This window comes from Rattus norvegicus, chromosome 3 (assembly GCF_036323735.1).
Source record: "Rattus norvegicus strain BN/NHsdMcwi chromosome 3, GRCr8, whole genome shotgun sequence".
Taxonomy (NCBI): Eukaryota; Metazoa; Chordata; class Mammalia; order Rodentia; family Muridae; genus Rattus; species Rattus norvegicus.
In genome coordinates this window covers 62,274,874-62,292,675 of record NC_086021.1, presented here as the reverse complement: position 1 = coordinate 62,292,675, position 17,802 = coordinate 62,274,874, and the positions used below count along the sequence as shown (strand labels likewise).

Below are 17,802 nucleotides of genomic sequence, written 5' to 3'. Positions count from 1 at the left end.
GTGTCGTATTATAAGGTACTGTTCTCATCTATTTCCTACAGATAATAAAATCATGTCTTGTTGAGCTGTCTTTTTTTTTAATTTTTAAAGAAATGTTGACGGGTATGGTGTCGCACGCCATTGCTCAGGAGATAGAGGCTGGCAGGTCTGTGAGTTTGAAGTCAGCCTAGTCTACATAGTGAGTTCCAGGAGAGCCAACACTATACAGAGAAACACTGTCACTGTGGAAAAAAAAAAAAAAAGGGAAAAAAGAAAGAGGGGAGAAATTAAAGAAATATTATTTTGCGTATATGTGTATACATGTTTATCTTGTGCATTGCATATATGCAATCCCCCTGGGTGCCAGAAGAGGGCTCAAATACCCTGGTGCTGGTGTTCAAAAACTGTGGTTTGAATACGAAATTCAAGTATGTGGGTATTTGGTTCTTAGCTGGTGCTGCTAGGACAGACTGTGGACCCTTTAGGAGTGTCTCACTACAGGAAGAGTATCACTGGGCGTGGGTTTTTCGGCTTTACGGTCTATCCCCACTTCCCATTTACTTTCTGTGATTAGCCAATTTCCTGCCCCTGCCACCAATGCTTTTCTTGCCTGCCATGTTTTCCTGTCTGTGATAGCAACTCCTAGTCTATAAGTCAAAATAAACCCTTTCCTCCCTACAGTTACTTTTTTGTGGGAGCACTTTGTCACAGCAATGAAAAAGGAAGAAAGCCATGGGTGATGGACAGGAAATGTCACGATAGTATGGTTGTCCTTCTGTAAAGTTCTCAACCAATCAAACATCTGTCCGTATTAGCCCAAATGTTTAGCTGCATTCTCCCTTCTTTCCTGAAAAAATATGGACTATGATATCCAATCCCAGCATGCATAAAGGGTTGAGTTGACTAAAATGACTTACGAAAACTACTTAGAGTGTGTACTGCTCTCTGGCACTTATGTAGTGGATTATCTCAAAACCCATAGGCTCCTAATGTTATGTTACTGAGAGATACAAAATGATTGGTTAGTGGATTCCATATTTACTTTGAGACAAATAATCAAACAAGAGAGGGCAAACGCAGGGTTGGGGATTTAGCTCAGTGGTAGAGCGCTTGCCTAGGAAGCGCAAGGCCCTGGGTTTGGTCCCCAGCTCCGAAAAAAAGAACCAAAAACAGAAAAAGAGAGGGCAAACGCACAGGTGTTAGCATAATAGCTTTTGCCTTTGATTCCCCGCCCCCTTCTAAGAAAAGGGCCCTTGAACAAGAGTGGGAGAGGAAGAGAGTCTTCTCCTGAACCCACCAGCTGTATCTGGGCTGGCTGCATTACACAACCCCAGAAGACCCTGGTGAGTCTTTAGCAGTTTTTAAGCTCCCATATACACAAGGTCCACTATGAACAAATTACCAACTCAGAGTGTTAGACCCCCGATCAGGTCTACCTCTGAACCATTTTTAAGACATATCAGTACGAGAATGAAAGCCTGGTGTTTAATACATGCTCACCAAGTGAGCAATGAACAATTGCCAAGCTCCCTGGGGGCTCTCGTGCTCTGCCTCTTCATCAGGAACCTAAAGCATATGCTGAATGTTAGCCCGGGTGGACGCAGCGTGTCCTATTTATTCAAGGTTCCCTTTGAAGCCACAGTTTATAAGTTTTGTTTCTTAGGGGTACATGTCAAATTTCATTTAGCATTAGTTGGTATCCAGATATACTGAATAGCAAGAAGGCAGCATTTGAGGGCAAATGGGGAAAAAAAAAATGCCTGCTACATGAGCAATGATGTCAGCTTCGTTCATGTAACCGACAGAAAGGAAGAGGAGAAATGTAGCAGGAAGGAGGACACTGGGAAATCAGGACTGTGCGGTTAATTTAGAAGTGTAGAGCTGTACATGGACAAAATAGTAAGAAAACAAATGTGCTTTCTATTAACATCCAAAAGCCAATGAAATGCCTTTGAAAGCATCTTGTTTTGAATCTGGAAATTACAAACATTATCACTTACTTGGAACGTGTTCGTAGGCACAATGGTTTTTTTTTTTTTTTGTAAAAAGGTTTGGCAAATGTTTTAGGAAAAATCTTGAAAACGTAACTACACTAGCGGATGCTTGCACAACTAATACTGACTTCAGAACATTTTCAGTAAAAACTAGAGATGGGCTGCCAATAGAACCAACCCAAATATAATGATACTAGAAGAAAAACTTGTTTATGAAGACTTTTCCATCTATTTGCTTATTTAAACCTCAAAATAGACTATAAGTTAGGTAGCCTAACCTAAACTCATCCACATACAGTGTGTGGTTCAATACACAGTTAAATTTGCAAAGCAGCTCTCCGGGGTGACATTAACCATACAGAGGATATCATCCTATTGCTAAGACTCATCCACACTGTCCAGTTCAGCCATAGTCCATTCACTTTCAATGCTGGTTTAATTGTACTATGTAGGGTGAAATAAATCATTTATTTGTCTTTGGATGGATATTTTCCTTATTCCATTTTTTTTTCAATCAGACATGGAGATTTGGTGAACCAAAACTCTTGGTAGACATGTAAAAGCTTCCTGGGGCATACGCAATGGGAGCACATCAATCTACTCCATACCGTGCCTCCCGCCACTCTGCAAAGGGCCTGTATCAACTTTTACAGCACACTTCACAAGATGTAAAAACTAAATACTATTTTACTTTTAAAAAGATCTCTGTGTGCTAAGACTTTTAAAAAGAGAAAGATCTCTAATCTAGGAAACAGGGACAAGGATCGAGTATGGGGCAGTCACAGACAACTTGAACGCATTGGTAATATTCGGGTTATAAATTCCAGAGTCTTTATTATTATTCTCTGTAACTTACATTTATGATATGTTTGTCCTAATATGTAGCTTTAAACTTTATAAAACCTAGTAAAAACCTAAAAATGGTCAAAGCCATGGGGATTATGTACAAATAAAACTTAGTGGATTTTTTTTTCATTTAAGAGGTTGCAGTAAAAAACGGTATTAACAAGTTTTTATTATATTGTGCCAAAAATTTTGACAGTTCTGAGTCCTCGGGATGATATTTCTCTAATCCAGATGAGACTGGATACATTCAGGGTAATGTGGACGTAGACAATAACCCTCTTAATTCAATAGCTTGGTTTTCTTTTTAATTATCTCAATCAATCAAAGACTAAAGAAATTAGACCTCATGAAATTAGCGCAATTGGTAAGTTTGTCTTTCAAAATATTTTTTCTCTTGATAAACATATTAGGAAAACATTTAAATAAACCAGATATCAAAAAAATAAATAAATAAAGTGAGTACTTCCCCAGGGACCAAAAAATGAAAACTTGAGCACCTCAAAATTAAAGTTAATATCAGTATGTAGCCTTAACGGTTATGCTTACCTGTAAACCACATACATGGACCACTGTATCCATGCATTATACACATTGAAGCAGACAAGAGTAGAAAATTCTAAAGAATTTGATAGTAAAAAAAAAATCGAAGCAGATATTTTAGTCTATTCTTCTTAAAATGTAGTAGATAAATAACCCTGTGAGCCACGTGAGGCTCAGTCGTTCTTCCAGGGCCACCACTCCACTTTAAAGAGCTGTGTGAAACAGCAGAGGTAGTCCAGCATTGAAGACAGGCAGCGAGAACATGCATCTGCGATGTTCAGTTATCCATTCAACCTATTCGCATTACTCCAGAGACATCAATGCCTCTCCCTGCATTAAGTAGCTTAGTCTCTTCCCTTACAGGTATCATAAATAAGGATCATTGACACCATCTTAGATTTCACCTATGTTTCTGGAACTCAGTGAGGAAAAATAAGACAACCCCCCCCCAAAAAAAAAAAACGTTTGTAGTATTGAGTAATTGATTTCCTTTTATGTTTTCAAAATGGATAAACACTTTAAAAGGCTTTTCTTTTTCACTTGGGGTTTTATTAAAGTGTACGGTCGCAGTGCATCCCTAAAGGAGTAATAGGCTGTTCCTAACAAAAGAGGCTAGATTCTGCTATCTGCCTTCTGCCTGAGGCATCATTTCCCCCAAAGCTCACAGGCAACTGCAAGCTGCTGCCGTACCTGTAACAATTTAATTGTATACGTCAGCCTAGTCAAGCATCTTCAGCTCATGACTGGGAGACATGAAATTCATTGTCATTATTGTCCCTGTCATTTTGGATCATTATATCCTGCTGCAGGATTTTCCTCACTCCACTGCATTTTTACCTCCAGGAGTCAGGGATTATAGCTGAGGTTGGAGTGGGGGCAGGACCGTGAACTACATTTACCTCAGGGGAGCCAGAGATTAAATTGGCTTTGCTCTCTCACCAGCTGAATTCATCTATGTATTCTGTGAGTTTTAAACTGGAATAAAAATGAATATTCTAGTGAAGGATAGGTGCTTTTTTTTTTTAAATTCTCCTTTTGAAATATAGATGTAACCAACTTTATTCACCCTGGGAAAACCAATACAGTTTTGTTCAGGTTGCTGTTTTCATTTGTGTGCGAGGAATACTTAAAAGCATTGCTGGGTATAAAGTAATAGACGTCTCTACCCATGTCTTGACTGGCAGAAAGGAAAAATTGAGAGCTATAATTTTGTCCTCCAATTTCACTTTTACAGAGGTTTAATGGAGTTACTTAATGGCTGTAAATATTTAATGATTTTTAATTATATCTCATTTTCTGTGCACGGGATTGGATGACGAGAGTCCAGCTAAAGTGGCACCAGGAATCTACTATGGAAACTAGAATCATTTTTAAGGCACAGTCTTGGGCACGTGGTGGCACATGCATTTAATCCCGGCACTGAGGAAGCAGGGGCAGGCAGATGTCTTCAAGCTTTAAGCAAGCCGGCTGGCCTAGACCTGAGTATGTAGCTAAATGTGGCCTTGAACCCGTGATCCTGCTGCTTCCGTCTTGCATGTTCTGGGATCGCCTGGATGGATGTGCCACCACGAGAACTAGCAAATTGGACTAAAGCTGATGGATGACACAACTTCCCCAGGACCAGGTTGTACCCCAGCAACAGTCACACAATCTAAGAGGCCGCCAAGACACCTAAGTACCTTCCTGCCTTCTTAGAGAACGGCTTGGTCAGCATTCTTTCTACCTGGTAAACCCTTGGTGGACACGGTGTAGTCAGGACCTAACTATTAATCATCTAGTAGTTGAGGGCTAGGAGCGCAAAGGAGGCGCAGGTAAGGGTTCGGAGAGAGAGCTAAGGAACAAAAATTATAAGTTTTCAATCAAGAATGTTAGTAGGAATTGTAACTGGAGGGAAAATCTGGTATGTGACTTGTATCCTTTCATTTCGTATGAATTTTATGGAGAAACTTGACATTTACTCTGCCTACATTTAAAAAGATAGCAGTTATTCCTCCATATGTATCAGTTTGCCTTTTAACAGTTAACGGTGAAATACCACAGCGGGTCATACTTATGCCATATACAAAATAGCCCGTAAAATTACATCAGACAGTATGGGAGCTATGTGTGATGGGGTGCGCCTACAAACCAGCACTGGGAGTCGCAGGGGGAGAGGCAGGGAGTGGGGAGAAAGCTTCAAGGCCGGCCTACGAAAACAAAATCACACAAGCAAAATGGAAAAGAAAATAATGTCCTCCCACATGTAAGAACTTAATTGGGAAAATTTATTTTGCCTTAACTATATAGAGTAGCTATCAGAATATATTTAGGATTAACCATGGCTCTACATGCTTAACAACTTTTGAGCCAGATACGGCAGTGCACAGCTTTGAGTCCAGCATTGAGGTAGCAGAGCCAGGTGAGTCTTGGTGAGATTAGGGTTAACCTGGTCTACGTAGTGAATTCTAAGCTAGACCAGCATTACAGACTGAAAATGCCTCAAAATAAAAAATAAGTAGATAAAAATAAAATTGTCTGACATTTGTACAATTCGTTCTTCCAAATGAACACCTTAAAGCTCTAACAGTTCCGTGGCGAAGAGACCTTAAAGGTTGTCTCAACTTCAACCCCTAGGCCAACATCATGCAGTGCTACCTGGTCTGTGCCACTGTGGTCTCAGAGCATCACATTCGCTAGGACTGATGCAGCCCTATGATGGATTAGTAATGAGAGTCTGTAGTTAATAAAACTTCTGACATCATTCAAAACGTCCCTTTATGGACATCCATGACCTTTTCATTAGAATCATGAGTCTCTTCATGAATTATAAAAACTACTTCTGTTTACTTGAAAATACATAACGGTATGTGAATTTAAGTATTATGTCTAAAGTTATTTCAGGCCTGGTTTCATTTCAGAATAACTTGGATTGTCTTACAGTCTTGTGATGTTAATGGTTCTTTTCTTTCCCCTTTGCATGTGTGTGTCATAGCCTCAGCCATCTTCCCCAGTTGTTGCTATCTTATTCCCTTGAGGCAGGGTCTCTCATTGAGGCTGGAGCTTGCTAGGTTTTTGTGTATTTGTTCTTATTTTGAGAGTGGAGGGGAGCTAGGCTAGCCACCCAGGCAATCCCTAGCAACTTGTTTCTGCCCACATCCACTCCCAGCCCTAGGATTACAGGTACACAAGGCCAAGCCTCCCTTGTACTACAGATTTCAGGGTTTAATGCTTGTGTAGCTCGTGGCCAAGGAGCCGTGTGCATAACCATGCACTGGATGGTTCCTTAGGAGCAAAGATTATTTCATCTCATTAATGTAACCTGTCTTATAAACACACGGATTTGTCATGATTCAGACTGGGGCTTCCCCTCCTTCTTCTGAGAACGTTACTGAGTGCATTTACTTCCTTTGCTCTGGTGTGGCTTTCCCTCTTTTCATGGGGACACTTAATCTGCTCATCACACCATGGTGGCTAAAAGAGGAACTGTCAAGATCGGTGGATGCACTGTGGGGCAAAAAAACACTCTACATTTTTGTTTCGCCTCAACTTAAATATTACATATCAGAGCCTGAATAGTTTCAGAACAAAATGAAAAGGCAAATGTTTAAATTCAAATGCCCAGAGTAGTCTGTCTTGACTTTTTCAGTTCAAGACTTAAGACTGTACAATTTCCAATTAAATTATTCTAAAAGAGATCTCAATAATATTTCGGCAACTTTTATTTCTGTAGCCTATAACGAACTATAAAAGCAAATTCATTCTGAATTAAAGGAACGTTTTCTCTTACTTAATTCTAGCAGGACAGTGTGTGCTCTAAAACAGGTATGGAGGTTTGAATAGTCTTGGCTCATGGGAAGTGGCACTTAGGAGGTGTGGCCTTGTTGGAGGAAGTGTATCACTGTCACTGTGAGACCCTTCTCCTAGCTGCCTGAAAGGCAATCTCCTTCTGCTGTCTTTGGATGAAATGAAGATCTAGAACTGTCAGCTCCTTCCCCAGCACGCTGTCTGCCTGGATGCTGCTGTCCTTCCAGCCATGATGATAATGGGCTGAACACTGAACCTGTATGTCAGCCCCAGTTAAATGTGGTCGCTTACAAGAGGTACTTTGGTCATGGTGTCTCCTCACAGCAGTACAGCCATAACTAGGACACAGGCCTTCCCTGGATTCTCCACAGTAAGATTCTTTAATTCATGATAGTAGCAAACTAAGACAGTCATGAGTCCAGGTGTGATGGTGATGTTCTTCATGGGTGATTCCAGTATGCACGCAAAGGACTCAGTACCTAACATATGCCACGTTATAGAAACAGGAAGAATTTGAGGGGTTTTTTGCGGGAGGAAGAAGTAAGAGAAAACCACATGAGTACAGACAGGATGCTATTTACAGAATGCCTACTCCTCCTGGACCAGAAACCTCTTTACTGTAATCACCCAATAAACTACAATGGTTAACATTAAGGGTCTGATGCAGAGAAAGCAGATTCACGGTGAAGGTTGTCCTTTAACATGAAGGCTCCTTCAAGGGCACCAAAAAGTAGTTAAGTGGCCCCCCCTGCGGTGTCTCAGATGCTGAAAGTCCCTGAAAACTGTTAATTTTCTAGCTTTTAATGTCTGTCTAAGACCCTTAACATTTTTCTAATATTGTTGCTCCTAGGACATTTCTTTAAGTTTGGTCCCCATTGCCACCTCTGCACACATACATTCTGCATTTATATATAATAGCCTGTCAGACAGCAGCTGAATTGATTCAGAAGGGTAACAGTAGAATAATGTAAAGGGGAAAAGAAAGAAAGAGAGGGGAGAAAGAGAGAGAGAGAGAGAGAGAGAGAGAGAGAGAGAGAGAGAGAGAGAGAGAGAGAGAAAGGAAAAACAGTGTGGCCTTAAAAGGCATATAATATGATATGGAAATATTCATCAAATCTTCTAAAACAGCACAACAAAACATTCTTTTGTGCTAAGAATTTATGTATCTAACACCAAGCAGAAAGGCCACATAACAGGAAGGTAAGTGGCGATTCAGAGGTTAAGATGTCTTTGTGTCGCAAAGGTTCTAAACCGTTAGAACCTGTGCAGTCGCCCGTGCTGACTTAGCTCCATGTGACTCACTACGTTGTTTTCTAGTCCTGCACATACTTTAAAATGACCAGCGAAGGTTTGCAAATGGTGTTCCCTATACTGCTTTGTATTCTTGGCATTGACTGGGGTCTGTCTGGAAATATGTCACTCAGTTTCCTCAAACGAAAATGTACAAAACTATATGGTGTACACACATACACAAAAGAATTTACGGTGAACACATATCAAATAGACATGGAGCAAAGTCTAACGTCTATACGAAACAATAATGTGTCCATTTCGGCCCAGGGGGCATTGTTCTCTAGGTTTATAACCCCCTGAAAACAGAGGTTTCACTAGAAGACCTACAGATCCTCAGCTGCTTTCCACATCATAATATATTCATAAGGTGAGCATTCACTGCCAAACATATAACAAATTGCGTGGTGTGAAGGCGGGGCGAAATGCATAACTATGCGAAATGGGCCAAGCCAACCATTCGACACAAGTAAAAGAGGAAAAAGAATAGGAAACACAGACAGCCAGGTGTCCTGGCTGACACCTGCAATCCCAGCATTCTGGAGGCTGAGGCAGGAAGATGAGCATGAATCTGAAGCCAGGCTAGTCTGTACAGTGAGGTCCAGACCAGCCCGGTCTAGAGTATCGTGTGTGTGTGTGTGTGTGTGTGTGTGTGTGTGTGTGTGTGTGTGTGTGAGAGAGAGAGAGAGAGAGAGAGAGAGAGAGAGAGAGAGAGAGAGAGAGACAAACTGTCTTAAACAAAACAAAGTTTAGAAGGAAAGCATTGTGGATAGTTTTTCAGCCAATGCTACCAAATATGGTGAATCTCTTTATACGTGGGCGCATTTGTTTGTTGCTTAAGATTAACATCAAAAGTGGAACACCAACCTATTTCACTGCAGTGAGATAAGTAAGACTCGGTGGTCATAACAGGATAGAAAAATGTTGTACCCTCCTGTTTGCCCCCTGCTGAGCCTTGCTGATGTGTGGGAAAGCCTTTGTTCTCTTGAAGGAACATCCTGGCCTTCCTGTCTGGCATACAGGGTAGCTAACACCTGAACGCTAGATCTTTTGATCTCAGCTTTAGTTTCGGTTTCTGTTTCTCCATTGTGCTTCCACTCAGTGGTTGGAGTACATATTCTGTGTACCCAGTAAAAGCTTTGGCATTCATTTTCGTGAAACATGAGTGACCTGAGTCTGTATATCTCTTCTTAAATCTCACAGGCCTGCGCCTGGTTCTCAGTGTCCTGACGATGCAGAAAAACATCTTACGGGGTTGGGGATTTATCTCAGTGGTAGAGCGCTTGCCTAGGAAGCGCAAGGCCCTGGGTTCGGTCCCCAGCTCCGAAAAAAAGAACCAAAAAAAAAAAAAAATCTTACACAAAGAAAAGAAATATCACATACCATCATAGTAGACAATGGCTCCGACCAGCTTGTCCTTCTGGAGCATGGGGAAATGCTCAAGGGCTCTGGATTTACTGAGGACATAACTGCTCTTCAGGCAATGACTTCCTGCAACCAGATCATACATCTTGATTCCCACCCAGTAATAAGGTAACTGCCACCACCTACGGCATAAAGAGAGGGAGAGGTGGGTTTTTTTAGAAACACAGTATAGTATTACAGAATGGCACCTCTAAATTACAAGAAAGGCATTTAGGAAAAACAAACTTATAGCCAGAAGTAGTGGGCTGCAAAAAGGGGAGGAGGATATGGGGGGGGGGGAGGGTTTGGCACATAGTTGCTTCTGACACCACTCTTGCTGCCATACAAGAGAATCAGCCAGAGTTTATGACTGTCTCCAAGGTTCCTGCCTGCTCCATGTTCGAATTCTTCAGGAAGCATCCAAAATAAACACCCACGCCTGTGCCTCACAGGTCTAGAGATGGATTCAAATAGTGTAGGTTAGAGGCCTTGGTAAATGTGAACTACAACCAGGTTGAAGAGGCCCACAGGCACTAGGTGGTCAAATGTGTTTCAAACCCTACACCACCCATGTGGCTAAAAGAATTACATACATAATCCACTCCATGTTACTGGACTATCTTCCTAGGGCAACTTCATACACAGTTCTAACATTAGGGAACCGATTAATCACACCTCCTGGATGAATTTCATCTATGTTTCACTTAGATAATAAAATGATACAGTGTAGCTAGCTGGGTTTGAAACACTGTAGTTTCAGATATTGTACCAGGATAGTTTTTTGAGCGGGGAGGAAGGTCTGTACTTTACACAGGTCCTCATCTGAATGCCTTAGAGTAGACACAGCTGCTCACCTACAGACTCTGAGAAACTGAAATAAGATGCCGTTAAATATAAGCACAACTCTACCTTCTTTGCCCTCAAAATCTGGCCCTTAGACACAGGTCCAAAGAGAGTCTTTAAGAAAAAAAAAATCTTCATTTTTAAATACACCAAAGAAAGTATTTGAAATAGATTAAAAGATTAGGACCAATTAAAGCCTCATTAAGAAATACACACAGAACGACGTTTCCATGAGAAGCCTGTTGGTCTGCTGACCTCGGACAAGCCCATAGCGTATAGGTGATGGCAAAGGCTTACTTATAAAGTGGCAGCATTATAGGCAGCGGAGCTGATAGATGGGGAGCGATTTCTAGTAAGTTGGCACGTTCATGAAGGGCCTCTTTCACCATCCTATACTGAAAATCAAAACAGAGAAAATTAGTTTGGCAGTAACAGATCATAATATTTTCAAATGGCAAATAGACACCCTGCCAACTGATTGATATACAGAAACCCTTCTACCTCTGAGCGAGGAGAGCTCCCCCCTAATCAAATCTCTAATAATACATCATGCTGTCAACCTCAAAGATTTTTTAGAAACCTTAACTGTATTTGCATAGGAGAAAAACATGCTGTCAGAGTTCCCAGGTGTAAGATATTTTCCTGACTTGAGTTACAAGATTATTGTAACCATTTATCTTGCTTTCTCTGCATTGCTCCCTCTCTCCATTCCCCAGACTGTTTTCTCAGGGTAAGAGAGAACAGATTGTTCAGTTTCGTGGCAAGTTCTCTGGCCTTCCTTAAACTCAACAAATATGCTATGTAACCCCGGACAGGTATTTCCCAGATGGTTAAAAAAAAGCCTTTGTCTTTACTCCTGTGGACCCCCATGATGCCTGCCCAAAGAGCTAGCATTAATATTATAATCCGAGTTTTACACATGAGAATATGACTGTAGATATTGACCAAAATAAGGCAGAACACATCAGAAATCAGCAGATCATGAATTCTGGACTGTCTTCTTTTCCGCTGTCACAGATGCTGAGGAGAAACTTAAGAAAGGGGGACAGATTTGAAGCTGGCTTGTCAAGGCGAGAAAGGGGACAAGGCTCAACACTTGACAATGGCAAGTCCACGCTGCTGTGTTTTCCTTGTATGAAAAGCAGATAGAAGAAGGAGGCTTGTGTTTTTTTTTTCCCATCCCTCTGGGAAATGTCATTTTCCACACTGCCTTGGCAGTCTTCAAACGACGGCAGACTGGACACAATAAAGTGTGACACACAGAAAGCGTGACTCAGATCATCCTCCCCCCGCCACCCCCCCCCCCCCGAAGAATATGTCAGTGACAATGTGACTGCATGATTGCAACTGCAGTTAAGAGATCAATTTGGTACTCTGTCGGCATTACAAAACGGCTCGCCCGAAACTGCTCGGAAGTAGCAATTTGGTGGCCATTGGCAAAAACCCAATCACGATCGTTAAAAGGCAACCCATCCAAAAGTGATTCTGTATATCTGCTACTTTGACATGCTTGCACAGGAAAATCCCGATTACCCATAAACATAATCCACAGAAGGAACGAGCACACCTCTCCTGGAAGAGGCTCTTGCAGCATATACCAAACAGGTATTTTGAACAAGAAGAAATGTTAAAAGCTATTTAAAAAAAAAAAAAAAAAGCGCCTGACTTAATTGGGTAGAAAAAACATAGTGGCAATTTTTGTTTAACAGCCAGCATACACAATTACCTGTTCAACATCCAAGTTCGTGATAGCCTTCTGGAGGTATCGTACGCCACCATGGATCAATTTAGTGCTTCTGCTGCTAGTCCCTGATGCGAAGTCATTTCTCTCTACAAGGGCTGTTTTCAGTCCTGTGTAACCAGAAAAGCAAATTAACTTCTTAAATTACACAATTTGTATGTAATTCATTAAAGGCACTTCTCCAGGGTAGAGACAATCACTGGAAAAAAATTAGTCTGAACATGGATAAATTTGTATTCAAAGTGCAGTACACTGTCTATATTATAATGAAGAGATTTTAGGCTCTTCCTGAGGGACGAGTCAAGACTGAACTGGAAGAATATTAAACTGTGAATGAATCACACCTAGAAAACATTGCCAGATGATTTCGTGGCAACAAGATTCTCTGGTGTGTTGAGGGGAATCAAAAGGAGGGCCTGGCACCATCTTTCCCCACATGGCACCAATGGGTGTTGTACCACAGCCTTCAGAACGCATGGCTGCCCCCCCCCCCCCACCGAGGGCAAACTGTTCCTTTGCTGAACTCTACTACTTTACTGCTACTGTAATGCATTCACTAACGATACCAAATCAGAGTCTTTCTGTTCTAGGTCCGACTTGCAAAAGTGCCTGAGATATGATACAGTGGATAGATATGCAGGTCAGGGATATGATCATTATGGTGTAAGAGACACAGGCAGGTGGGAATTTCCACGGGATAAGAGGAGAGGGGCTCCTTGGGTAAATTTGTCACACAAGCATACAAGCATGAAGACCTGAGGTTCAATCACTGGAACCCACAAAATTACAAACAAGGTCGTGGATATCTATAATCGTAGAATTCTTACAGACAGATACACAGTAGCCCAAGACAGGAGAATCCTAGAAACAGCCAGCTAGCCTGGTGTGTGCAGTGGTAAACAAGAGACCTGTCTCAAGCAAGACTGTCCCTGACCCCACACACGTGAACACGCGCCCGTACATAAATACAATGACTTTAAAAAATCAAAGCAGTTCTATTGTTGAGCTCACAGTGTAGCCCCAAACAGCGTATGTTTTATGTACTGTTTCAATATTAACAGGAAATACAAGCTAGAATAAGGAGACCAGTGCAGAGTACCAATAAAGAAAGCAACCATTCTTGGGGCTGAAAAGTTAGCTCAGTAATTACAATCTCTTGCTACTCTTGCGGAGAGAACTTTGATTCAGTTCCAAGCCCCAAAATCAGGTCGCTCGTAACTGCCTGTGACTCTTCTGGAATCTGCAGAAACCTGCACTCACAGTTAACTTGTCCTGAGTGTGCTAGAGACAAAGGAGGATAGTATGCGCACACACCAGGCACATACACATACATACATACATACATACATACATACATACATACATACATACATAAAAAATGTTAAAGATAATATTCTTGCTAAAGATGAGGCTGAACAAGGATAGGTACATTCTATAAGCCATCCCATCCCCTTTATCCAAAGACCACTACGAATCTCTCAGGGGAGGAAAAATCTACTTCCGATTTCTTTTCTCGCAGAGACACCCTGCCTCTTTAAGGCCGCAGGTGATCGGCAGTGCTGCAAGTCCAGGTCGTACACAAGGTGAGTTCTTCAAATGCACAAGTCCTGTAGTGTCCATCCACAGACAGCACTGGGGATATCCAGGAGCTGGTTACTCCCTCAGGCAATCGGTTAGGTCACAGATCCATTCACAATCATAACGTGAGGCAGAGAGCTATTGGGACTCCCAAAAGCTAGGATAGGAGAGAGTGCATGCCTTCTGTTCAGAGCCATTTAGTAGCAAAGGGTTGCTTTGATAACATTTAACTGAACAGAAATGTCGTCATAAAACCAGAGCAGTTCTCTTGACTTAGAAGAACGAAATATTTGGAAACAATGAAGATTGAAAGGTAGAGATGTTTGATTTAAGATCAAAAACTGCCAGTGTCCCAACTAGGGAAAAAAAAAACAAATAAAAAATAAAAATAAATCACAAGTTCTGACAAACCTACATCACTGCTCTTTGACAAACAACCCCAGAATAAGTTCTGCAACTCTCTAAGTTATTAAAACATTACTAGCACTTAATTTGATCTGGGTGTGCTACAGACAGGGGAGGATGGCCAGATAGTACATATCTGAGTATCGAGAGTCATGGACCCTGGCCATGAATCCACATGGGCCGGCAATCAAGTGACTCTCCTCAGGCAAATGAAAAAGCAGGGAGTGTCAGCAGGGCCTCCTTCAGAGCAGAGAAGACTTGTCTAACTTCACATCAGAACCTGAATTCAGGGCATGGACTCAGACTGCATGGACTCAAAAATCACATTTGCCGACCCCTTCCACGCACGCCCTGCCACCTTTACTTAGTGGATTCGACAGAGATCTTTTGGTGTTCTAAATTCGTCCTTTCTTCTCCAGTTGAAGATCAACCGAGGGAGGTGACTTTCAGATGGTATTTAGGAGCCATATTATTTAAAGTAGGCCTCTCTTTAAACCCTAGCACCACAGTTATTACATCCAGACGCCTGCACCAGAAAAGAAAGGAAAGTGAGCCTGAGGGAATATGGCCCTCAGCTTCCGGTTAGAGCAGCCCCAGATGCCTCCAGGCTGTGATCTCAGACCTCCCAGGCAGTCCTGCCTGAGAATGTCCTGTGTGCAGTGCCACTTTCCCAAGCAGGAGGACATAGTAACATAGTAACTCAGGAAGCCCATCCCTTCCTCCTCACCTCAGGCCCTCCCCGTGTGAGCACTTGCTCTAGTGAAAAAAAAAAAACTGTCATGTGGTCCGAGTAGAAATGGAGAGGCCCCGGATGACAGGTGACCAGGCTTTAGTCCAACAGTTAGGGAAACTGTCCCTGCCAACACCATCTGAGTCACAAAGAAACACTGCTGGTGGACACTCAAAGACAGCCACAGACCCAGCAGGGGCTCACTCACTGAGACTCCTAAATATCCCAAATGAGATGGTGTAGGTGTTCTTGTTTAAGCCACTTAAATCTGGGAAGGGCTTTACTGGGAACAAAAATTCCTGTGCGAAGAATGGCGATAACCATTTGGAGGTCTTGTGGGTTGTTTTTTTTTCATATTTTACTTATTTTATTTTATGTGTATCCGTGTGTGTGTGTGTGTGTGTGTGTGTGTGTGTGTGTGTGTGTGTGTGTCCCTGGGTGTATGCATGTGCAGGACATGTATGCAGTAACAGAAGGGGTCATACATACACCCAGGGACATACACAAATACACAAAAAATATGCAAAAACATCCCCTGGAGTTATAGATGGTTATAAGCCATGATGTGGATGCCAAGAACCAAACCTGGGCAGTGGTCAACATTCTTAACTGTTCAGCCATCTCTTTAGCACCCCAGTTTAGTTCTTAATCACTTCTGGAGAAGCAGCCATCAGAAAAGGCTGAGTTCATAGAGCCTGCTTCCAGCTGAGGAAGTAGACTTAGGGCAGCTTAAAAAGGCAAGGTGAACCCGTAATTCCAGTCCCAGGATGCTGAGGCTGGAGAATGGTTGACTTCCACACTAGCCTGAGTTGTACAGTGAAAAGCCATGGAAGAGGAGAGAGAAGGATGCGGAGGATGAAGGGAATGGGAAGAAGGGAAGGAGGGAGGGAGGGTGGGTGACTGGCAAAGGCTTCAAAGTTCCCAGCCTTGCCTCAGGCAGCTTGTCCCTCAGGACTGGAGAGAAGGGTATGTGTGATTGTCCTGAGGAGGTGACCAGGAGCTTTTCATCCACAGTCGCATTTGAAACCTGTCCTGAGGGTCACTTTTAGCCACAACAGCAATCACTGAATAGTCTCAAAATTAATAAGCACGAGGCCTGCAAGTCCCATACTCTACTCAGTCCTGAGTATCCATTTCGGAATGTGATGGTTTGCATATGCTTGACCCAGGAAGTGGCACTTTTAGAAGGTATGACTTTGTTGGAGGAAGTGTGTCACTGAGGGGTGGGCTTGGAGACCCTCCTCCTACCTGCCTGAGGATGCTCAGTCTGCTCCTGGCTTCCTTCAGATGAAGATGTAGAACTCAGCTCCTCCTGCACCATGCCTGCCTGGATGCTGCCATACCCCCACCTTGATGATAATGGACTGAACCTCAGAACCTGTAAGCCAGCCCCAATTAAATGTCCTTTATGAAACTTGCATTGGTCATGGTGTCTGTCCACAGCAATAAAACCTTAATCAAGACAATTTCCAGGAACCAGGGCTTGCCTGGGCAACTTTTTTTTTTTAAAGCAATTTTTTAATTTCTTTTTTTTCCCAGAAATTCTGATTGTTTGGGGAAGTATTGCTATGTCTCCTGACAAGCAAATCATTGAAGTGTTTAAGTTATCCAAGCTTGTTAGGTTCTAGAAAGTTTTTCTTTGGGTGAAGGATGGGTAGGGATGGGGCAGCTGGGGAATTGCTACTGGCAGACCTGAGGTTCACAAGCGGCCAAAGCAATAAGGAATCTGGCCTCAGGAGGCAGCTCTAGCAAGAGTGTCTCAGGACCCCTGCTGTCAGTCAGGATAGACTTCTCTTTCCCTAACTCTGTGTGCTGTTGTAAGAATTAGCAAGCCACCTCAGATGGGCATTCCAAGATATTTAAGGTCAAACCCTTGGGACTGCTTTTTCTTGAGGTGGATATTTCACATTTGTATGTATTTACATAAAAAAGTAACCATGAAATTTAAAATAAGCCTCTCAGTTACACCAAGCCTTCCCCTGCAACTGTTACCTCATCGAATTACCAAGCCACCCAACAGAATTTCTGAAGAGAAATGGGATTGTTTTTCCCAAACCATACAAGATAGTCTCCAAACTGACCGCCAAATCCGGGCATCAAACCACCATGTAAACTTAAAGTTGGTTAAACTACAGAAGAAAGAAAGAAACCTAAAAAAATCAGAACCTTGACATTTTCAAGGACTCCCATGTATCAAGTGCTCTGAAATTCTCAATGTTGCTGGGTAGGAATAAAGAAAAGAAGTAACAAAAAGTCAAAGCAGGACCAGAAGCCTCAGCTGCTTCTGACTTCATTCTTTGGTTAATTAACTAAAATGTTTATGGTACCCACTTGCCTGCCTGTGTGTGCGTGATTGGTTACATGTGCATGTGTGTATGTGTGTGTGTACAAATGAATGCGTGAGTGTGTGCTTGTATGTTGGTTTTGTGGGGTAGGACCTCACTATGTATCTCAGGCTTCCCTGTAACTCCTTGTGTAGCCCACTCTGTAGCTGGAAATCCTTCCTGCTCTGCCTCCAATGCTGGGATTACAAGTTCTCATCACTGGACTCCAACTTGCTTTTTCATGTATTTTCTGTTTGTTTTGTTTTGTTTTGTTTTGTTTTTTGTTTTGTTTTATCTAATGTTTCCCTCCTCAGAGATTTTAAATTGAAAGCTTTGTCTTCTAGT

The 17,802-nt window shown here is 42.2% G+C and overlaps 1 protein-coding gene across 7 annotated transcripts in view; it reads right to left on the bottom strand.

The window, feature by feature from the left end:
- Positions 1-17,802, bottom strand: part of Gpd2 (glycerol-3-phosphate dehydrogenase 2) — a 137,159-nt gene that overhangs the window by 53,915 nt on the left and 65,442 nt on the right. For all 7 annotated transcript variants that reach the window (XM_039104331.2, XM_039104334.2, NM_012736.2 and 4 more), the window contains 3 exons: positions 12,406-12,530; positions 10,977-11,074; positions 9,816-9,979 (listed from right to left, as the gene is read on the bottom strand). In XM_039104331.2, the coding sequence (XP_038960259.1) occupies positions 9,816-9,979; positions 10,977-11,074; positions 12,406-12,530 (387 nt within the window). The remainder of the gene's footprint in view (positions 1-9,815; positions 9,980-10,976; positions 11,075-12,405; positions 12,531-17,802) is intronic.